Source organism: Scyliorhinus torazame, chromosome 11 (genome assembly GCF_047496885.1).
Source record: "Scyliorhinus torazame isolate Kashiwa2021f chromosome 11, sScyTor2.1, whole genome shotgun sequence".
Classification (NCBI taxonomy): Eukaryota; Metazoa; Chordata; class Chondrichthyes; order Carcharhiniformes; family Scyliorhinidae; genus Scyliorhinus; species Scyliorhinus torazame.
The window spans coordinates 20,728,286-20,752,521 of record NC_092717.1 but is presented as its reverse complement, the minus strand read 5'-3'; the positions used below and the strand labels follow the sequence as shown (position 1 = coordinate 20,752,521).

Here is a 24,236-nt window from a genome sequence, read left to right as displayed (position 1 = left end):
AAGAAAGGAAACAGCAACAGCATCTTCCAGGCATTTGCAGCCACCAGAGAAGCAAGTAGCGAGCACAACCTGCAGCTGTGAAATGCTTGCATTGCTAGAATTGCCAATTCTCCATTGGAAATAGGTTTCAGCTGTGCAGCCAGAAGCTGCCACGGTCAATGGGAGTTAAGTTGACCATCACCATATTACCGCAGTCAGGGCTCTGCCCCAGGTGTGTTTGGTGGGATGGACAGGCAACAGCTGGAGCTGACCCCATTATAGGTATACACGGGGTTGGGGGTGGTGGCCCATGAGCACTAGAGGAAGGCAAGTGTGCTTGATTCACCTTGCAATAGTGGAACAATGAAAATTAGGTTAAATGTAATGGACGATCAAAGAAACTGGATTCAAAGAATCTCTACGGTGCAGAAGAAGGCCATTGAGTCTGCACCGACACTCTGAAAGAGCACCTCAGCTCGGCCCACACTCCACCTTAACCTTGGGGGAACCTAACCTGCACATCCATGAATACGAACCTGCAGATCCCTGGACACTAAGGGCAATTTTATCATGGCCATTCCACCTAACCTGCACATCTTTGGAACATGGCAGGAAGCGGGGAACACCTGGAGGAAACCCACGCAGACATGGGGAGAACTGGCAAACTCCACACAGACAGTTGCCCAAAGCCAGAATCAAACCCGGGCCCCTGGCGCTGTGAGGTAGCAATGCTGATGACTGTGCCACCCTACTAGTAAGTTTGCTGTAACAGTACATATGATGCTTTCTAGCTATGTAACCAAATCTCTGATTTTCCTATTTTTAATTTATGTTTTAGGTTGCACGAAATTGGCATGTTGATATAGCTACCTTTTTAATTGAAAAAGGAGCTCAAGTAAACCAGGCTGATCGTTATGGTCGAACTGCTCTCCATGTTGCTGCAGCCTTGAACTACATTGGAATGATTGAACTGTTGTTAGAAAAGCATGGTAAGTATGCAAATTATGGATAGAAAACTCATTTCATACCTTATTAGTTTTTAGAAAATTAGAATTCAGGCTTAAACTGCTCTTAAGTTGGGATGTTGATTTGTGATGATGCAGTGTGCCTAATTTGTGTTTCTAATTTGGACACCAACTGGTGTCGGGCAACACAATTGGATACCTTACAAAAATTCTGGGGTGTTATTGGTTTTACCCATGTAGCCATCTAGCCCAATCTACAAAAAAGGATTTAATATTAGTGTTCAATTGATGTGTGATCATCAGAACACAATGCTGGAGGTGATTTCTGTGCTTCCTGGAGTTCTCACATTACTGCAATTGTAATGTAATTAAGTGTGCTGCCTTTATTTGAAGCAGTGGGCAGATTGGAAGTTTTGTTATGCTCTGGACTTAGCATAAGCTGCTTCCTTGATGTGCATTCTGACAAAGGAAGGGTCAGACTTGGAGATAGATTTAACACATTGATTACGGTTAACGATTCTCCTACTTGGATTCGACTCTACTGTTAATCCTGCTATAGCCACTCAGACTGATGAACCAGCCTGCTACAATCCACGTGATGGGTGTGATGTGTTTCAAATCAACCCTGTGTACACACTGAGTGTCTCCACTGGAAAGAGACTGAGCATGTGTGATGTGTCCTTTTATATGGGTTGGTGTGTATCATGAATGCCCATTGGTCGTGTCCTATCTTACTGACCTATTAGTTGAATGTCTGTGTGTCATGTCTCTGGTGCTCCCTCTAGTGTCTAGCTAGGTGTAGTGTATGTACATTAACCCTTTGTGTACTTACAGTGATGTATATCACCACATCCTCCCTTTTTTCGTGTTACATATTTTCTGTACAGTGTTAAAGAAAATTGAACAAACTAGGTAGATAAGTGATGCTATGTACAAGTTATGATAACTGTGATGACTATCCAATATGATACAAGACCAAATCATAGTTGCGATGACTTTGAGGATAAGACAATACAAAATAAAAGTTATGAGTCCAAAGTTCATGAATTTATATGGTCTGGTCTAGAAGTGTCAATGGTGACGTTGTCATTCCCTTGTGAACGCCGTCAGTGTCCTGGTGTTTGGTCATCAGGAGGTGTTCAAGTGTTCAAATCACCTCATTGATTTGGATTTTTGTTTTCGATGCTTATGGTAGCAATTTTTGATGGCATCTGTCCTGAAAGCCATGTTGCCTGTTGGTAGTGTAGCAAACGTGAATTGGTAAGATGCATCGTCCTGCCATGGTATGTCATTGTACTGAGCTAAGCAGTAACAGTGTCCCTCATTTGCAGAGTCGTACCAGTCGTTGTTCCAGTGGCGTTGTGTTTTTCGTGCTTGTTGTCGAAGTTGTTGCCTTTGGTACGCTTCTTGTTATTGTCTTTGATGTTGTTGTTGTATTGGTTGGTTTTGTTGTCGTGTTTGCTGCACTCAAGGACCACACTGTGTGGATAATATGAGTCCTTCACACAGTTACTCGTGTCAGCGTGATTTGTGGCATCTGCTGTTTTCTTGAGCGTGCCGTCACTGAGTTCGCGGCGCTCCCAGTCTGGAGTCATGTCCGGCTTACTTGAATCAGCTTTGGCTTGTGGATGCTCCCCCTCTGGAGTCTGGTCTGTTTCACCGGAATCAGCTTTGGTGTCTTGACGCTCCCCGTCCGGAGTCATGTCAGGGTCACTTGAATCTTCTGAGGTTTCTTGATGCGCCCCGTCCGGAGTCAAAACATTCAGGAATGCATTTGCTTGTGGAGAAGCTCGAGCGAATGAGGTTTGAAGTAACATGGTGTCACCGGAGTCACCAGTAGTCTCACTGTGATTGTCGAGTGCCTCTGTACATTCTAGCTGAGGTCTGTCATGTTGCACATCTTGTATGGGATTGGGATGCCGTCGTCACTTGTCGCACACACAGTGGGTAGAGCCTCAGTGTCTTCTTGTTGTTCATTTGAGCTGGGTAGACTGTCAGGGTCTTCTATTGGTGGCTCAAACAATCTGGGTGGACTGTCATAGTCGCTTTGTTGTTCACTGCAGCTGTGCACTTAAGCGTGGTAGACTGTCATAGTCTTCTTGCTGTGCACTTGAGCATGGCAGACTGTCAAATTCTTTCTGTTGTTCACTTGAGCATGGCAGACTTGCATTGTCTGCTGCTGGTTGCTCAGAGGAGGTTGCTAGACCTTCATGGTCTTGTTCATGCAAGGACTGCGCTCTGGAGTCTTGCGTTGCTTCTATTGTGGAGGCTGTCCAGGAGTTCGCTGTGAAGGCTCGTGTCACTCCCCCTGTGGAGTCTTTCAGCATTCCCTGTGTGGAATCGTGCATTGGTCTCGCTGTGGAGACTGTCATCACTTCCTGTGTGGAGGCTGGGACCCTTTGTGGTGCGTGGACCACTCTCTGTGTGGACTGGGGGACCATTCGCGGTGCGTGGACCACTCTCTGTGTGGCAGCAGGCCGCTCTCTGTGGGCTTGTACCTCTCTCTGTCCCTTGGCGTCAGGCCGCAGCATAATCCTGCACTCACAAGTCGGGATGTCATATATCATAGAATTTACAGTGCAGAAGGAGGCCATTCGGCCCATCGAGTCTGCACCAGCTCTTTGAAGGAGCACCCTACCCAAGGTTAACACCTCCACCCTATCCCCATAACCCAGTAACCCCACCCAACAATAAGGGCAATTTTGGACACTAAGGGCAATTTAGAATGGCCAATCCACCTAACCTGCACATCTTTGGTCTGTGGGAGGAAACCGGAGCACCCGGAGGAAACCCACGCACACACGGGGAGGATGTGCAGACTCCCTCTGTGGAGTCTTGCAGCATTCCCTGTGTGGAATCGTGCATTGGTCTCAGACAGTGACCCAAGCCGGAATCGAACCTGGGACCCTGGAGCTGTGAAGCAATTGTGCTATCCACAATGCTACCGTGCTGCCCAGCATATATGAAATCCGAAGAACACATCCGCGTCTGTGCCGGATTCTTCACTGTAGAACAAATCTCGTTGCAGTTCGGATTTGGTACTGGGGTCGCCATCTCCAATGATGAAATTATCGTCTGAGTCGTAGTCTTCTAGGACCATAATATCACCTTTTGTGTTGGAGCTGGCATTGGGCTCGCGATGTCCAAAGAAGAATTAAAGGTCTGAGTCATAGTCTTTAAGGACTGTATCATTTCTTTGAGCGGTGCTAACTGCTTGTTGCATGGTTCTGCGGAGGTTACTTTCAGCTACTGGTCGAATTTCAGGCATTGTGCTGCCGTTCCAGGTGAAAGAATTGTGTTTTACGGCTTTAAAACTTTTTTTCCGTGTTTTAGGACATTTCCCCTTTAAGTGGGTGTGGTCCAGGGCCTCTGATGTCATGAAGGGTGTGGCGGTGGTCGTAGGAAGCGATTGCGCATGCGCATATCGCTGTTCCTTTATTTGGACCTTTTTTCGCAATTGCGCATGCGCGGCGTCTCGCGCATGCACAAACGGACCTTCCCGGTCTGTGCGCTCTTCTCGCAACTGCGCATGTGCAGCACCTTTTCCAAGATGGCTGAAATTCAAAACTGCCGTTCGTTGCTGCAAGCCTACCTCGTGGTGAGTTTTGGCGCCTCTTTTACCGTTTCTTCTCGTATGATCCTCTCAGATTTCTTGGAATTTGTCCAGGACTGCCTGGAAGTCGCTTTTGTTTTGCCCCTTTGAGTATTTGAAGGTCTGGAAGATTTCAGCTGCTTCTGGACCCGCGATGGTAAGTGGAAGCTTTATTTTCTCTGCATCCGCCACGCCATCTAGGTCGGACGCTACCAGGTAGATCTCGAATCTCTGCCTGAACCAAGGGCAGTTTTCACTGAGATTGCCTTGGTACCTGAGCTTTAAGATGCCCCTTTAAGGGGCAAATACATGAATAGGATGGGAATAGAGGTATACGGACCCAGGAAGTGTAGAAGATTGTAGTTTAGTCGGGCAGCACGGTTGGCACGGGCTTGGAGGGCCAAAGGGCCTGTTCCTGCGCTGTACTTTTCTTGATGTGGAGATGCCGGCGTTGGACTGGGGTGAGCACAGTAAGAAGTCTTACAACACCAGGTTAAAGTCCAACAGGTTTGTTTCAAACACTAGCTTTCGGAGCACTGCTTCTTCTTCCGGTGAATGAAGAGGTAGGTTCCAGAAACATATATATATAGACAAATTCAAAGATGCAAGACAATGCTTAGAATGTGAACATTTGCAGTTAATTAAGTATTTACATATCCAGAGATAGGGGTAACCCCAGGTTAAAGAGGTGTGAATTGTCTCAAGCCAGGACAGTTGGCAGGATTTCGCAAGCCCAGGCCAGATGGTGAGGGTTGAATGTAATGCAACATGAATCCCAGGTCCCGGTTGAGGCCGCACTCATGTGTGCGGAACTTGGCTATAAGACGTGCCAGATCATCGACATGGATACCACCATTACACGTGAGATTCTACGACAGCAAAACTGGCATCGCACCTGGACCAATTCACCGACCATTAAGGGGCTAGCACTGGCACCACGTGGCACACGATCAATTCCAATGAAAAACAGTGTCAGATTCGCCGCGGTCGGGATTGGCACTCGAGAGGCTGACAAGCTGCAGCAGCATATGAGCACTCCACTCCCCACACACACCATCCCAGCCAACAAGATGGCATTAGTTGCACTGGGGCGCACCCATCCCATTAATTGCCGGCTGGGGCCAGAGGGTACCTTGGGGTGTGCCTGGGGGGCGGACCCATAAGACCCGTGGCACTAAATTCACAGTGAGCAGTTAGTGGTGTGTGCAGTGAAATGGACGCCTAGCAGGCTGTGACAATGGTGTTCTGTGCCCGTCCAACCTAACCCCACAGCCCACCTCCAGGCCAACACCTACTACTCCCCCTGCCCCCCCCCCCCCCCCCCTCCAGCCAGCAGCACAATTGTCAGCACACTCAGGTGATGTTGGACACTTTTCATACCCCCTCTCTCCCTTATCAGACACGGCGCCTGTTTCATGATTTCTAAAAGCACAAGTGAATCTCGCAGTCGGATATTCCCCCGGCAGAGGATCACGGAGGCCCCAGAGAATACTGGTGTCATGATATTCAAACACACATCACAACACACACATCATGATAGACAGACCAACAGACCAATTAGCACACATAACACGACAGCCAATCACAGACAAGAGCAGACACAGTATAAGACAAGAAACACGACACCTGCTGGCCAGTCCATCTGGAGACAGGACAAGGCCAGGACCTCATTAACAAGACACTCACACAGTCACCACGTGCTGAGTACCAAGTCAGATGTGTAAATAACTAGTTGGAATAAAACTGCGTTGTACCAATCGCAACCGTGTTGGTTCGTCTGTACCTCAGAGCACCCAACACCACATGGTACCAGTGAGTGAATCGATACTTACCGGCAAATCTGCTATCCTGAGCCATGGACACCCACAACAAACCGCAGCCGTTGCAAGTCGCTGGGAACCTGGGCACCAATTGGAAGCTCTTCAAGCAGCGATTCAAACTGTTCATGCGAGCCAACGAAAAACAGGGCGCCTCGGACGAAACAAAGATTGCCATGCTCCTTACTACCGCAGGTCAGCACGCCATTGATGTATACAACTCCTTGATGTTCACGGAAGGCGAGAACAAATCTAAGTATGACACGGTCCTCCTCAAGCACGACCAGCACTTCAACGTTGAGGTCAATGAAAGCTTTGAGAGGTATATCTTTCAGCAGCGCCTACAAGGTAAGGATGAGCTCTTTCAGCCCTTCCTGACGCACCTCCGCATACTCGCGCAGTCCTGCAGTTACGGCACCACCTCAAGAGTCCATGATCCGGGACCAGATTGTTTTTGGCGTTGCCTCCAGTGGCCTACGCCAGCAGCTTCTAAAAATTAAAGGCCTGACCTTAGCATCTGCAGTTGAAGCCTGTGTCCTGCATGAAAATGCGACCAGCCGCTATGCCCAATTTCAGGCGACCGAATCGGCACGGAGGGGGTCCCAAGCGATCGAATCGGCAAACCAGGCTGCCCATGAGGCCGAACGCATCCAGGCAATCGAGTACCTCCCGGCCCGCGGCCCGGACGAGGGCGGCCGTTTCGCGTGCTTTTTGAGGCCTCCCGCGTTTGTGCGCGCCAAAACCTACGGCAACACTGAGGGACGTGCTGCGCAGGCGCGCCCACCGCAAGACCGAACTGCGCATGCGCAGTGGCGTAACGAACGCCATGACGTCATGACGTGCGGCAACTGTGGAGCTGCACATTTAAAAGGGCAATGTCCTGCAAAAACCTGACAATGCCTACGCTGTGGCAAGATGGGCCACTACGCTGCCTACTGTCGAGCGGCTCAACCTGTGGATCTTCCACATCTCCGACAACCTCGCAGACACGTGCGGACCATCCAGCCTCCACATCACGACATCCAAACCGACGACACAGATGACCAAGACGCCTTCCGGGTTGCGGTCATTGATGTGAACCGGGTCAACACCATCAATCCGGCCGATGAATGGAGTGCCACCCTGATGGTCAACCGATCGGCGATCACTTTCCGCCTGGACACTGGTGCCTCCGCCAACCTCATAGCATGGTCAGCATTCTATGCCATGAAGGTCAAACCACCTATCCAGCCATCCCGGTGCAATATGGTCGACTACAACGGGAACGTTATCCCTGCCATCGGATCCTGCCAGCTCCAGGTGACACACAAAACACACACGGCCACACTCTCGTTCGAGATAGTTGGCTCATCGAAGGACTCCCTGCTGGGCGCACAGGCATGTAAGGCTCTCCACCTTGTGCAACAAATTCTCTCTCTCTCTCTCCAGACGGCACGTCTGACTTCCCGGATGCAGAGTTCAACGCACAGCTCCAATCGCTCCTCGCCCACAACCAGGAGGCATTCGAAGGCATGGGAACACTGCCATACACCTACCGAATTCGCCTCAAACCGGACGCCATCCCGGTCGTTCACGCACCTCGCAGGGTTCCTGCGCCACTTAAAGACGCCTCAAGCTGCAGCTGCAGGATCTCCAGGACCAAGGGGTCCTATCCAGGGTCACGGAGCCCACGCCATGGGTCAGCTCCATGGTGTGTGTCAAGAAGCCCTCTGGCGAGCTCCGCATCTGTATAGACCCCAAAGACCTCAATAATAACATTATGCGGGAAAATTATCCCATACCCAAACGGGAGGAGATCACCAGTGAAATGGCCCAAGCCAAGATATTCACGAAACTGGATGCTTCTAAAGGATTTTGGCAGATCCAACTGGACCCGTCCAGCCGAAAGATATGTACCTTCAACACCCCTTTCGGCAGATTCTGCTACAACCGGATGCCATTTGGCATCATCTCGGCATCCGAGGTCTTCCACAGAATCATGGAGCAGATGATGGAAGGCATCGAAGGGGTGCGCGTATATGTGGACGATGTCATCATCTGGTCCACCACACCGCAGGAGCACATACATCGTCTCCAACACGTTTTTACCCGCATACGGGAAAACGGCCTGCGCCTCAACCGAGCCAAGTGCGCCTTTGGCCAGACCGAATTGAAGTTCCTGGGGGACCATATCTCCCGGTCAGGGGTCCGTCCGGATGCAGACAAGGTGAGCGCCATCACAGCCATGCCGCAGCCGGCCGACAAGAAGGCTGTCCTACGCTTCCTTGGAATGGTCAACTTCCTAGGGAAATTCATTCCCAACCTTGCCTCCCACACAACGACTCTGCGCCACCTCGTCAAAAAATCTACAGAGTTCCAGTGGCAACATACACACCAGCTGGAATGGGAGGAGCTCAAACGCAAACTCACCACGGCACCAGTGTTGGCGTTCTTCGACACGTCTCGTCCCACCAAAATCTCAACAGATGCCAGCCAATCCGGCATTGGAGCAGTGCTCCTGCAGAGGGATGACACGTCGTCATGGGCCCCGGTTGCCTATGCATCGCAGGCCATGACCCCCACAGAGCAGCGCTACGCGCAAATCGAAAAAGAATGCCTGGGCTTGCTAACCGGTTTAGACAAGTTCCACGATTACATCTATGGTCTTCCACGGTTCACGGTCGAAACTGACCACCGCCCCCTGGTCAGCATAATAAACAAGGACCTGAACGAGATGACCCCTCGCCTCCAGCGCATCCTACTTAAACTCAGGCGGTACGACTTCCAACTGGTCTACACTCCAGGGAAGGACCTCATCGTGGCGGATGCCCTATCCAGAGCAGTGAGCACACCGCCAGATGCGGAGGGGTTCGTATGTCAGGTTGAGGCACAGGTGGCAAATCTGACCACCTATCCAGCCATCCCAGTGCAATATGGTCGACTACAACGGGAACGTTATCCCTGCCATCGGATCCTGCCAGCTCCAGGTGACACACAAAACACACACGGCCACACTCCAGTCTGGCCCGCATCCGCCGAGAGACAGCGGCCGACCCCCTTTTACAGCAAGTGATGCGCCACATGACGGGAGGATGGCTCAAAGGGCAGTGCCCGCAGTTCTATAATGTACGAGACGACCTAGCCATCATTGATGGGATCCTTCTGAAGCTGGACCGGATTGTGATTCCGCACAGTATGCGCCAGCTGGTTCTCGATCAAATACACGAAGGCCACTTGGGGGTCGAGAAGTGCAGACGGAGGGCCCGAGAGGCGGTATACTGGCTGGGCATCAGTGACGATATTGCCAACATGGTGATCAACTGTACAACCTGCCAAAGGTTTCAGCCGGCGCAACCTCCTGAGACGCTTCTGCCCCATGAGCTGGTGACGTCCTCCTGGGCGAAGGTGGGTGTCGACCTATTTCACGCGCTTGGCATGGACTATGTTATCATAGTGGACTACTTCTCCAATTACCCAGAAGTCATACGCCTGCACAATCTCACGTCTTCTGCTGTCATCAGGGCCTGCAAAGACACCTTTGCTCGCCACGGCATTCCGATGACTGTCATGTCGGACAATGGGCCCTGTTTTGCCAGCCATGAATGGTCGTCCTTTGCAGCCTCGTATGGCTTCACCCACGTTACGTCCAGCCCTCTGCATCCCCAGTCCAATGGAAAGGCGGAGAAGGGCGTTCACATTGCCAAGCGGCTTCTCTGCAAGGCTGCTGCTGCCGGATCGGATTTCTACTTCGTCCTGCTGGCCTATCGCTCGGCCCCACTAGCCACGGGTCTCTCGCCAGCACAGCTGCTGATGGGTCGCGCCCTCAGAACCACTGTGCCTTCCATCCTGGCACCAACAATAGACCATGCTCCGGTACTGCATAGGATGCAACTGCAGCGCGATCGCCAGAAGAGATCGTACGACACAAGGGCAACTGATCTTCCCTCCCTGGCCCTTGGAGACAACGACCACATTCACCTACCAGACGGTGGCTGGTCAGCACCTGCCGAAGTTCTCCGATGCGTGGCTACCCGCTCGTTCCTGGTACGCATGCCGGATGGATCCGTGCATAGGCGCAATCGCCGAGCCCTTCGCCTACTTCCACGCTCGCAACGGAACCATACACAGACGCCGTGTCCTCCACTGGTTCCTGATAGCGACTTCGTGGAGCTGCCATATACCATGCCCCTTCTGTCGCCGCCCGCGGCCAGGCTCGCACCTCAGCCGGTGGTTCTCGACTCACCCTTGAGGCGGTCAACCCAAATTCATCGCCCGCCTACTAGACTGGACTTATGAGACTGTTCACACGTCAAATTTTAGCAACTACTGTATTGTAACATGTCACTGTTTTATCGTTCCAGGCCTCGTTTGATCGGTCCAAATTTCACCGTTCTTCTTCTTTTGTTATGGTACAACCTCGTTAGCATGTCACACCTGACATCGCCCCTTGTATATAGTTACGCCACATGTACATGCTGTAAATATCACGCACACACACCTTTAGCTGCACTCAGGACACATTTATATTTATAACCACGTAGGCACATAATCTTGTAAAAAAAAGGGGGATGTCATGATATTCAAACACACATCACAACACACACATCATGATAGACAGACCAACAGACCAATTAGCACACATAACACGACCGCCAATCACAGACAAGAGCAGACACAGTATAAGACAAGAAACACGACTCCTGCTGGCCAGTCCATCTGGAGACAGGACAAGGCCAGGACCTCATTAACAAGACACTCACACAGTCACCACGTGCTGAGTACCAAGTCAGATGTGTAAATAACTAGTTGGAATAAAACTGCGTTGTACCAATCGCAACCGTGTTGGTTCGTCTGTACCTCAGAGCACCCAACACCACAACCGGGTCAGGACCGCTAATGATATGCCAACAGCATTTACTGTACATGCAGAATGGAATGCATTGACGGCACTGTCGAGGCACCGGAGAATTGCAATTTGGCGTGAATCCAGTTGCCTGCCACAATTCCGGTGTTGGCCGCCGGAGAATCCTGCCCTGTATATTTTCAAGAAGCAGTTAGTGACAGCATTTGGGGCAAAGGGGATCAAGGGATATGGGGCGGGGGGAGGCAGGATTATGCTATTGAGTTGGATGATCAGCCATGGTCATAATGAATGGCGCAGCAGGCTTGAAGGGCTAAATGGCCTCCTCCTGCCCCTATTTTCTATGTTTACCCCTGCGCCCCCACGACATGAGACTTATCACAAAGGGTAAGCGCTACCATCAGTCAGACAGGCGTGCAATGCTCACAGAAGCCATGTGAAGATAATGGGTTGTCCTCACTAGACGTTCTCATTACCATCCATGAATCTAGCAGCAACGAGTGTGACCTGAGCTCACCTTCCAATAAGCGCAACTAGTGCTTCACTGCCACATCTGGCCATCGCAATTGCCTTGTAGCTGACATACTCTCCCTAAAATCATAGAATCCCTACAGTGCAGAAGGAGGCCATTCAGCCCACACCCCCACTACATGCCTTCAAACAACCGCGCAACCTCAAACAAACCATTGTTTGCAGCAAACTACCCAGCCTTCAGAACAGTGACCACAACACCACAAAACCCTGCCATGGCAATCTCTGCATGACAAAGAACAAAGAAATGTACAGCACAGGAACAGGCCCTTCGGCCCTCCAAGCCCGTGCTGACCATGCTGCCCGACTAAACTACAATCTTCTACACTTCCTGGGTCCGTATCCTTCTATTCCCATCCTTTTCATATATTTGTCAAGATGCCCCTTAAATGTCCCTATCGTCCCTGCTTCCACTACCTCCTCCGGTAGCGAGTTCCAGGCCCCCACTACCCTCTGCGTAAAAAACTTGCCTCGTACATCTACTCTAAACCTTGCCCCTCTCACCTTAAACCTATGCCCCCTAGCAATTGACCCCTCTACCCTGGGGAAAAGCCTCTGACTATCCACTCTGTCTATGCCCCTCATAATTTTGTATACCTCTATCAGGTCTCCCCTCAACCTCCTTCGTTCCAGTGAGAACAAACCGAGTTTATTCAATCGCTCCTCATAGCTAATGCCCTCCATACCAGGCAACATTCTGGTAAATCTCTTCTGCACCCTCTCTAAAGCCTCCACATCCTTCTGGTAGTGTGGCGACCAGAATTGAACACTATACTCCAAGTGTGGCCTAACTAAGGTTCTATACAGCTGCAACATGACTTGCCAATTCTTATATTCAATGCCCCAGCCAATGAAGGCAAGCATGCCGTATGCCTTCTTGACTATCTTCTCCACCTGTGTTGCCCCTTTCAATGACCTGTGGACCTGTACTCCTAGATCTCTTTGACTTTCAATACTCTTGAGGGTTCTACCATTCACTGTATATTCCCTACCTGCATTAGACCTTCCAAAATGCATTACCTCACATTTGTCCGGATTAAACTCCATCTGCCATCTCTCCGCCCAAGTCTCCAGACAATCTAAATCCTGCTGTATCCTCCGACAGTCCTCATCGCTATCCGCAATTCCACCAATCCACCAACCTTTGTGTCGTCTGCAAACTTACTAATCAGACCAGTTACATTTTCCTCCAAATCATTTATATATACTACAAAGAGCAAAGGTCCCAGCACTGATCCCTGTGGAACACCACTGGTCACAGCCCTCCAATTAGAAAAGCATCCCTCCATTGCTACTCTCTGCCTTCCATGGCCTAGCCAGTTCTGTATCCACCTTGCCAGCTCACCCCTGATCCCGTGTGACTTCACCTTTTGTACTAGTCTACCATGAGGGACCTTGTCAAAGGCCTTACTGAAGTCCATATAGACAACATCTACTGCCCTACCTGCATCAATCATCTTAGTGACCTCCTCGAAAAACTCTATCAAGTTAGTGAGACACGACCTCCCCTTCACAAAACCGTGCTGCCTCTCACTAATACGTCCCATTTGCTTCCAAATGGGAGTAGATCCTGTCTCGAAGAATTCTCTCCAGTAATTTCCCACCACTGAAGTAAGGCTCACCGGCCTGTAGTTCCCGGGATTCTCCTTGCTACCCTTCTTAAACAGAGGAACAACATTGGCTATTCTCCAGTCCTCCGGGACATCCCCTGAAGACAGCGAGGATCCAAAGATTTCTGTCAAGGCCTCAGCAATTTCCTCTCCAGCCTCCTTCAGTATTCTGGGGTAGATCCCATCAGGCCCTGGGGACTTATCTACCTTAATATTTTTTAAGACACCCAACACCTCGTCTTTTTGGATCACAATGTGACCCAGGCTATCTACACCCCCTTCTCCAGACTCAACATCTACCAATTCCTTCTCTTTGGTGAATACTGATGCAAAGTATTCATTTAGTACCTCGCCCATTTCCTCTGGCTCCACACATAGATTCCCTTGCCTATCGTTCAGTGGGCCAACCCTTTCCCTGGCTACCCTCTTGCTTTTTATGTACGTGTAAAAAGCCTTGGGATTTTCCTTAACCCTATTTGCCAATGACTTTTCGTGACCCCTTCTAGCCCTCCTGACTCCTTGCTTAAGTTCCTTCCTACTTTCCTTATATTCCACGCAGGCTTCGTCTGTTCCCAGCCTTTTAGCCCTGACAAATGCCTCCTTTTTCTTTTTGACGAGGCCTACAATATCACTCGTCATCCAAGGTTCCCGAAAATTGCCGTATTTATCTTTCTTCCTCACAGGAACATGCCGGTCCTGTATTCCTTTCAACTGCCACTTGAAAGCCTCCCACATGTCAGATGTTGATTTGCCCTCAAACATCCGCCCCCAATCTATGTTCTTCAGTTCCCGCCTAATATTGTTATAATTAGCCTTCCCCCAATTTAGCACATTCATCCTTCGACCACTCTTATCCTTGTCCACCAGTACTTTAAAACTTACTGAATTGTGGTCACTGTTACCGAAATGCTCCCCTGCTGAAACATCTACCACCTGGCCGGGCTCATTCCCCAATACCAGGTCCAGTACCATGACGCGCCAGATCATCGACATTGGTACCCATTACACGTTAGAACACCACCCACCAGGTACGCGGTACATACTCGTGCGACTCGGCCAATGTTGTCTACTTCATACGCTGCAGGAAAGGATGTCCCGAAACGTGGTACATTGGCGAGACCATGCAGACGCTGCGACAACGGATGAACGGACATCGTGCAACAATCGTCAGGCAGGAATGTTCCCTTCCAGTCGGGGAACACTTCAGCAGTCAAGGGCATTCAGCCTCTGATCTCTGGGTAAGCGTTGTCCAAGGCGGCCTTCAGGACGCGCAACAACGTAGAATCGCCGAACAGAAACTTAGAGCCAAGTTCCACACATATGAGTACGGCCTCAACCGAGACCTTGGATTCATGTTGCATTGCATTCACCCCTTGCCATCTAGCCTGGGCTTGCGATCACCCACCAACTATTCTGTCTTGAGACAATTCGCACCTCTTTAACCTGGGGTTATCCCTCTCTCTGGATCTGTAAAGACTTAATTAACTGCAAATGCTCGCATTCAAAGCATCGTCTTGCATCTTTGACTTTGTCGATATATATGGTTCTGGAACCTACCTCGTCATTCACCTGAGGAAGGAGCAGTGCTCCGAAAGCTAGTGATTGGAAACAAGCCTGTTGGACTTTAACCTGGTGTTGTAAAACGTCTTACTGTGCTCACCCCAGTCCAACGCTGGCATCTCCACGTCATGTTATGATCTCCAAGGAGACCATTAACTTTTTAAAAAAAGAAATTCAATAACTGTGATATTGTTTAGCTTGCCGTGCTTTGCAAGCCAGTGGAACCACAGAATCCATGTTGCTAGTTTGGTTGCTGAAGTAAATAAACAGAAGCTGCAAAGTTAAATCACCGCCATGCCTACATGTGTATTGATTAATCTTTAAAAAGCAATCAACAGCATCAGTATTCAAACTGAAAGAATTACAACACAGGTTGCACATTTCAAACACAAACTGTTACCGTATAGGAATTATATAAAACAAGTACGACTAACTTTCCATAAAAACTTATTCTTAAAGCCAGAAAATCTTAACCTGTCATTCCTCATTCTATTTTTATTTTTACCCAAGAGTTCCCCCTATATTTTCCATGATCTTGAGGTTTTCTATCCCAGGACCAAACTAAAATGTACTATCACTTGATTCACCTTTTGAGGTATGAGGTTTCTTGAAATGAAAATGAAATGAAATGAAAATGAAAATCGCTTATTGTCACGAGTAGACTTCAATGAAGTTACTGTGAAACGCCCCTAGTCGCCACATTCCGGCGCCTGTTCGTGGAGGCTGGTATGGGAATTGAACCGTGCTGCTGGCCTGCCTTGGTCTGCTTTAAAAGCCAGCGATTTAGCCCAGTGAGCTAAACCAGCCCCTCTTGGCGTCCTTCCATCAGCATTCAGCTAAATGCCCCTCTAACTCCTCTAATGGATCTCACGATTGTGAACAGTCCAGCTCAAAGCATGGCCTCACTATCTTCTTGCTTGGCTGCCTATTGCTCGGTTTAGCTTAGTTGTCTGGACAGCTGGTTTATGATGCAGAGTGACCCCAACAGCCGGGTTCAGTTCCCATACGAGCTGAAGTTATTCATTAAGGCCCACCTTCTCAACCTTGCCCCTCGCCTAAGGTGTGGTGATCCTCTGGTCACTGGGACTATGGCGACTTTACTTTGCTTTTACAGCCCCTGGCAGCTTTCACTCTCTGCCTGTTTCTAAGCTGTTTCAGCTCCAAACATATTGCCTGTTTTCTGTGACAGATGAGCCTAAAATAAAATGGTACCTCCCTTGGAACATATCCCCATGGCAAGGTGGCACATCTGGGATATCCCAGATACAAATCTTAACTAATTAATTTGAATTGCCCAAGCCTGTCTCTTGATCCGAAATATATCTGGACTCTTTAAAGAACTTCCCTTCTTTATCAGTTGCTTTCCAACCTCCCTGAAAAAAGAAACATGCTGTTGAAGCTTTTCATTTTGCATTCATCAGGACAGTTATAAGAGTACCAAATATTGAAGGGAACAATAAATTTATAATGCAAGACAAAAGGATGTTGATTGGTTCGTAAGTGGACTCTGATTGGTCGAGTGTTGCCACGGGCAATGCACCAGAGAACAGTTGTTCCCCAAGCTTTTGTTTAAATTCAAAATGCCAATTTGATTCTGATTAGTCAAGGCATAGCGATGGGGTATTCCTTAGAGAACAGTTGGCCCCCATGCTTTTGTTCAACTTCAAAATGGCAAGTTGATTCTGATTACAAAGAGTTGGTATTTGGCCCTGTATGATGATATTTTATTTTAAAGGCTGAAAAGATTTTACAAATTAGGGAGTTTGTTTCACAAATTAGTAACTGGGACAACATAACCTGTGTTTAGGTTTTCATAGAATTTACAGTGCAGAAGGATGCCATTCGGCCCATCGAGTCTGCACCGGCTCTTGGAAAGAGCACCCTACCCAAGGTCAACACCTCCGCCCCATCCCCATAACCCAGTAACCCCACCCAACACTAAGGGCAATTTTGGACACTAAGGGCAATTTATCATGGCCAATCCACCTAACCCGCACATCTTTGGACTGTGGGAGGAAACCGGAGCACCCGGAGGAAACCCACGCACACACGGGGAGGATGTGCAGATTCCCCACAGACAGTGTCCCAAGCCGGAATCAAACCTGGGACCCTGGAGCTGTGAAGCAATTGTGCTATCCACAAGGTTACCGTGCTGCCCCTTTGTTGGGTCATGTGGGATTCTTGTATTAAGCCCACTTTGAAGAAACACATTTTTTTCACATATTCTTACTTGTACCTCTTAATTTATTTCTAGCAAACATTGAGGCACGAACGACTGAAGAATGGCAGACCCCATTCCATTATGCAGCTAAGTATGATGCAACAAATTCTCTCCAGTGCTTACATAACAAGGGTGCAAATATTCATGTTCTGGATTACAAGCAAAGAACTCCATTGTATCTTGCAGCACTCTATGGTAATTGTCAAGCTGAGTAAAACTGAACAATTAATCAATGCCATACATCAGTGTACCTGTACTTGGGAGTGATAAGATGCATATTTGATCTCATAGTTGTTAGGTAAGATGTTTCTTTAGAGGAAAAAAATGAAGGATGAGTCAATCAAACATTTTAGCAACAATGTAGAACTAAATAAAAATCGAAACTGTGGGCAGCACGGTGATGCAGTGGTTCATCACAACACCAAGGTCCCAGGTTCGATCCCGGCTCTGGGTCACGGACCGTGTGGAGTTTGCACATTCTCCACGTGCTTGCGTGGGTTTCACCCCCACAGCCCAAAGTTGTGCAGGCTAGGTGGATTGGCCACGCTAAATTGCCCGTTAATTGGAAAAAATGAATTGGGTACTCTAAATTTTTTTTAAAAAGGAAACCGAAATTGCTGGAAATACTCTCAATGTCAGCCAGCAAGTGTGGAGAGAGAAACAGAGTACATGGACTGGATTTAATGCTCTGCCACTGGCAGGTTGAAGGTGGAGCGGCCCATTAAATCCAGAATGTGGACTGAATTACAATCCCAGTTGACATATAACTGGACGGAACCCTGCTCAAAAGACCGTGAGCAGGATTCCCCATCGGCTGACACGGAATCGGGAAGCGTGATTGGGCGAAGAATCAGCTCTGAAGCCGAAACTGTGGCGGACGCCTGTTTCATGTCAAAGCACAATTCTCCAGTTCCTCGACAGCGGCGTCAATGCGTCCCACTCCGTATGTACAGTAAACCCATTGGCATATCATTAGCAGGCCTGATCCGGTATTCTCCAGGTCATCCGCGATTCTCCGATTCCACTGGGGGAAATTCCCGATGGCAAGGTTCATTTGTGCTTTTAAAAATGGAGAAACAGTCGTCGTGGCTGAGAGAGAGGAGGTAGGACATGGAGAGGCGCGACTGTGGGCTGCCGGGCTGGACGCTAGCTGGGGTGGGGGGGCGAGGGGTGCTGCCAGGCTGGATGGGAGGGTTGATGGGGTACGGGCATGGGTCGGGGTGACCACACCCCCATAGGATTGGGGTGGTGTCCAGGCACAAACTGCCATTGCTGCGACCTGCAAGCCCGATCTTGCTGCGCACCCCAATGACCACCCACTTTGGCCTCTGGCTCTGCAAAGTGACACCAGCCATACGGGTGCCCCACCCCTCCATCCCCCCCAACCGTCTGCCACCTGCCGGCGGGGCACCACACGACCCATCCAAGGGCAATTTCCACAGTAGCCCCTACAGGGGGCGCCGATCAAGGGCCACGGAGCGTACCGCTGCATGGGCAGCAGCAGCTGACGGTATTCCTGGCAGCAGGGAGGGTTTTGGCCAAGGCCAAAGGCCCCCACGGTGCCAGGCACCAACCGGGTCGTGGGTGCAGGGATGGGGGGCATGCGGGGGCAAAGTCCGCAGTACCAACCAGGGCCACTGTGTAGCCCATTAGACCTGGTTGGGCATGGGGGTATGCACCATACTAACATGTCGGCCTTTCACCCCCTGCAGACAATGGATATTGGAATTCAATCAGCAATGGTGGCCTTCCTCCTGGTCATTGCAGCACTGGATGGATGATACACCATAATTGTACGAGCTGGAGCTGCTTGAGGAGGAGAAGCTGCAGCAGCAGAGGCTGCCCTAGAGGAACAGGAGACAGCTGCTGAGGATAGAGAGCCAGCCACCCAACAGGCCGTGGAGGAGCAGGAGGAGGTGCAAGGGAGGCACCGCATCAGGCCTCGTGTGTACTGGCAGGGACTGTCATTCGAGGACCTGCCGGTCCGGGCAAGCTGGCTAAGACTCCAGCTGAACAGGGGGACAATGCGACATATTTGCCAGATCATGACGCACATGGCATCATGGGGGAATGGGGAGAACACCTGTTCCTGGTGGCCGTCAAGATGATGAACGCCATGAACCTTTCTTTACACCACTGAGGCCCTATATGCCTAGTCGGCACAGTAATAAAATAATAATAATCTTTATTATTGTCACAAGTCGGCTGACATTAACATCGCAATGAAGTTACTGTCACCACAATACGGCGTCTGTTCGGGTACACTGAGGGAGAATTCAGAATGTCCAATTCACCTAACAAGCATGTCTTTTGGGACTTGTGGGAGGAAACCGGAGCACCTGGAGGAAACCCACGCAGACACGGGGAGAACATGCAGAATCCACACAGACAGTGATCCAAGCGGGAATTGAACCTTGGACCCTGACGCGATGAAGCAAAGGTGCTAACCACTGTGCTACCATGCCGTACCATCCATCCACTTCAATGTGGACCAAGCCCACCAGTGATCGCAGCCATCGCCGACGTGCCCCTGGTTCAGGGGGTGATTGACGGGACGCATGTTGCCCTACGAGCACCTGCAGATGACAAGCCGCTGTACACAAATTGAAAGGGGTTCCATTTGATCAACGTACAGCTGGTGTGTGACCACTAGATGGGCATCACGCATGTCTGCGCCAGATACCTGGGCAGTGTGCACAACGCCTTCACCTTGGAACACTCATCGATCCCTTCAATATTTGAGATGCCCCCCCCGGCTGGGAGGTTGGGTGATAGGGATTATCCACTGCAGCCGTGGCTGATGATGCCTATCTGGAGGCCACAGTCCGATGCGGAGACGCGCAACAACGATGCCCAGGCAACGACCAGGTCCGCGATCAAGCGGTGCTTCGGCGTCCTGAAGGTGTGTGGGACACTCTGATAGCCTCCAGGTTCACTGACTGGGGGGGGACTGGCCAGGGGCATGGTGTCACCCCCCGCCCCCCCGCCTGCAATCTGATACATTCCTGCCGCACTACGGCTCCTGCACGGACAAGAAGGGGCAGTTGTAGGTGCTGCGGTATTCCGGCACCTCCAATGCAGGAGTCATTGGCAGGGGCCCCATCACCTCCTCCTGCCTCGGGGTTTCTGATGGACTCCAGGCTACTCCATGGGAGCAAGCTAACCCCTGAGGCTCCACGCCACCTGGTGCTGCCAGTCCTGGAGGCTTGCTGCCATCTTGACCAAGCGCGTGACCATGGAGCACAGGACTGGAGCACAGGAAGTGGACTACCTCAGTCTGGGACTGCGCACATCATGCTGTGACTGTGCCACCACCTCTGGGTCTGTGCGACATCAGCCAGTGACTGCACAATCTCCTTCTGGGCCTGGGCCACCTCCCTCTGTGTCTGCGCCACGTCGGCAAGCTCCTGGGAAATGCTGCCGATGCTCTCCGCCAAGGCCCGCTGTGACTGGGCCACACTTAGGAGCGCCGCTGCAATGGCCAAGTGGCTCTGGCACGTGGATGCCTGTGAGTGGACAACCCTGTCCTGGGCCTCGGCCACCGCCTGCAGAGATTTCCCCAGGCCTTGGACATGCTGATCCATAACCAAAATCCTCACACCCGCGGATGCCACCCGTGTGCTGTTGGCCTGGGCAGCATGCATGGCCTGCACCACTGGTAGGAGAGTGTGTTTGGGAGGGACGTGTAGGAGTGGGGTGTAGAGGCGTTGTGAGGGTGCTTGGTCTGAGGGTGATGTGGGGATGAGGGTGGTGTGAGGGTGATGATGGGGTGGGTGTTGACACACGTGCCACGGGGAACCCCGACTCAGCAGGGTCTCACTTCCTCACCCGTGCTGACCTCCACCCCGGTGACTGCCCGTTCCTCGGACTTGCCAACTACATCAAGGGCTCACTGCTCTGCCGTGGAGAGGGGGCAAAGATCCGGCGGTCCCCCTTCAGTCTATTCCTACTCCAGCGGTTATAGGCGGCCTTCTCCTGGCGGGGAGAAACAGAAAACACACAGTTCGGCAGTCTGACACATGCTGCCCAGGGGATAGGTCGCTGGTGGCTCATCTTGGTGAAGCCATCTCCTCACCTATGAAAATCTTACATTCGTCCTGGATGGCTGCTTGAGGGTGCTTTCATTGGTCTTTATGTAAAGGTACAACACTGAACCCGATATAGAATTTATTGCATGATAGTACATTCATTAACGTAGGGTAAATGGAAATTGTTGAGCTTTTTGAGCTGGACCATGTCAAGGACAGGCATGCCTTGAAAGCAATGTATTGCACATCTCTTAAGTCCTCAGCAGTGTTGATAAACGGAAGATGCTGTCATTGCTCCCTAATGCAAAGGTCATCCAGGACAGAAACTTGTCAGGCTTCCGACGATTGCAGGGTCCAGAGTGTTGGTCACTAATCAAAATATTGTCATGGCGAGACATTCTTTGTGAGAACAATGCAAATAAATCTGCAGCTTTGGGTACATGATGCAGAGTTAAAGGTCATTACGTCCTGATGTGCAAAGAGCAATTGGGAGTCAGTAGCATGATAATGCCTCTGCGTTAGGCGTTCATGAGAGCTAGTGATGAGAGAAATGGGTCTCTCCAGAAGCCACTCCACCTTCAGATGTCCAAGCGCAAACCACTGAAGAATTTTATGTGTGTTTGGGCTGTCTTGCTAAACTGGTGTCATACTGTCATGTGTGCATCTTGCTGAAGTTGTATAGAATATTTACCAAAAGTATTGTGCACAGTTTTAGTCCCCTTATCTAAGGAGGGATATACTCGCCATAGAGGGAATGCACCAGGGGTTCACCAGATTAATCCCTGGAATGGTGGCAGAATCATTTTACCAGGAAAGGTCGGGGAGATTGGGCCAATAGTCACAAAAGTTTTGAAGGATCAGGAGTGGCCTCATTGAAATTTACAAAATTCTTACAGGGCATGACAAGGTGGATGTAGATGATGGGCATGATTTAATAGTTAGGTCGCGCCTGTCATAATATACACATAGGTATGTGATGGTGCACAGACAGGCAGTGATTGACACCCCAGGGGCTTGGTTGGGATTGGTTGGGGGCTGAGGTTTTCCATGTCTGGGGTCGCTCTCGGGCCCCAGTGGAGGAGGAGGGAAGGAAACAAGGGGAGGGAGTGCATTAATGTGTCAGAGGCCTCACTTGTATCAGGTGTAACAAGTTTGAATAGTACACATTTAACACTTTCAGTCCCCCTAGCTACAGATAATGACCCCCCCCCCCCCCCAGTACCCCCCCGTGCCCACTCAGTGCTGCTCAATCTTCTTGATCTTATGTGGTCTAGTGCCACGTCTAGGTGCGCCCCAGGGCGCATATCAGAGGTGGAGATAGCCTGCTGCTTTCCATGCCCTGTGGCCTTTGATGTCTTTGGCAGACGTCCTCTGAAGTCTTGGGGGTCTCCATGGGATGAAGGGACAGCTGGAGCAAGCTCCCGAGGCCTCTGCATTATCTGGCTTTGCCAGTCCTGGCGGCTCCCCATTGTCTGCACCATGGTGTCGTCGCCCTCAGCAATGGACCTCCGTGACTGGCCATGCTCTGCAGTGCCTCGGCAATGTCCATCTGCGTCTCTCATCGACTTGCTCATGCTGTCAAAGCCCTCAACGATGGTGATCACGGACTGAGCCATGCCTTGGAAATCAGTCAAGATGCTGACCTTGTGCTCCAGGATTTACACTGCGGTCGCCAACCCAGCAGTGTTGGCCTCAGTGCAACGCATTGTTGGTATCATCTCATGCGCTCGTAGCCTTTGGGACCCCTCTAATTGGCTATGCTTTCACCGGATTGCTGCTGACACCCCCTCCTGAAACTCACGGCCGTGTCCTAACATCTGCATCAGCTCCAGGATAACCTTGTCCAGAGGCTGGGCATATGACTGGGACTCAGCTGAGACTGCAGTCTCCCTTGGATGTTCCTGCCTCCACCTGATGTGCATCAGCAACTATCTGGTGCTCACCAGATTGTGCCCCAGAAACCTGTCCACTAAATTGCCCATTGAGGTATGTGTCTCTGCATTGGTGGAAGATGGTGGTGACAGCTGTGATATATCAATGGTAGTCTCCTCGGAGCTCTCCCCCGAGGTGGTTTATTGGGTGGTGGTGGAGGGGTGGGGGGAGAGGGGGGTATCTCTCAAGGCCCAGCCTCATCAGATGGAGATCCTGCGGCAGAATGGACATGTGTTCAGTAAGAGGGCAGGATCATGTTGTCTGACATGAACAACTCACCTGAGACAGGTCAATTGAGTGAAAGGGCAATGAATCCTCACCTCTGCGGCGCAGGCCAACCTGTCGGTGACTGCTCTGTCCCCTGTGTCTGCAATCTCCAGGGCCCGTTCCTTGTATTGGGTGAGGACTTCAACCTCTGGTTGTCCGTCCCCGGTTATGGCTCTTGCCCCCCTATTATGGGCTAGCTTCTCCTGCGAGGAGAAAGAGAAAGAATTGTGAACCACAAGCTTGGTGGATCTATAGCAGGAGGGAGGTAAAGGGCAGCGCACCTGGTCATGAAGGGGCTGCACTGGTAAGTGCCATGGGTGCTGAGGTCCAAGCATGAATGTGGAACGGGTGCGAGGTGTCAGCCAGTGATTTGTGGAGGGAGGGGTTGGAAATTTGAGGGATGGCATGTGAAACTGATGCCAGAAGAGAGGTAGTAACTTATGGACCAGAAGAGAAGCAAGAAGAAGGGAACTATTGGGCCTAGAGAATCTTCGTGCGACACAGGTCAAGATGGCGGAGGGTAAAGGGTCTGCCTTTCCTGCCAGTGGTCAACGGGTCACCTGCTGGACTTCTTAAATGAGAATTTGAAATGAAATGAAATGAAAATCGCTTATTGTCAAAAGTCGGCTTCAAATGAAGTTACTGTGAAAAGCCCCTAGTCGCCACATTCCGGCGCCTGTTCGGGGAGGCTGGTACGGGAATTGAACCGTGCTGCTGGCCTACCTTGGTCTGCTTTCAAAGCCAGCGATTTAGCCCTGTGCTAAACAGTCCCTGACAGAGGCTGGGAGGCCCAGAAGGACTTGGCCAAAGGGTGAATTGACCACGTGGAGCAGAGGCTGGAGTCCCAGGGCCAGGCCATTTGGAAAGTGGAGGAAGCAGTGGGGGAGCACAAGG

General features: G+C 50.6%; 1 protein-coding gene across 1 annotated transcript in view; it reads left to right on the top strand.

Annotated features, from left to right (window-relative positions):
• The window catches only part of LOC140385163 (uncharacterized), a 223,332-nt gene that overhangs the window by 115,275 nt on the left and 83,821 nt on the right, over positions 1 to 24,236 (top strand). Inside the window, exons 5-6 of the mRNA XM_072467026.1 lie at positions 818 to 968; positions 17,149 to 17,310. Of these exons, the coding sequence (XP_072323127.1) occupies positions 818 to 968; positions 17,149 to 17,310 (313 nt within the window). The remainder of the gene's footprint in view (positions 1 to 817; positions 969 to 17,148; positions 17,311 to 24,236) is intronic.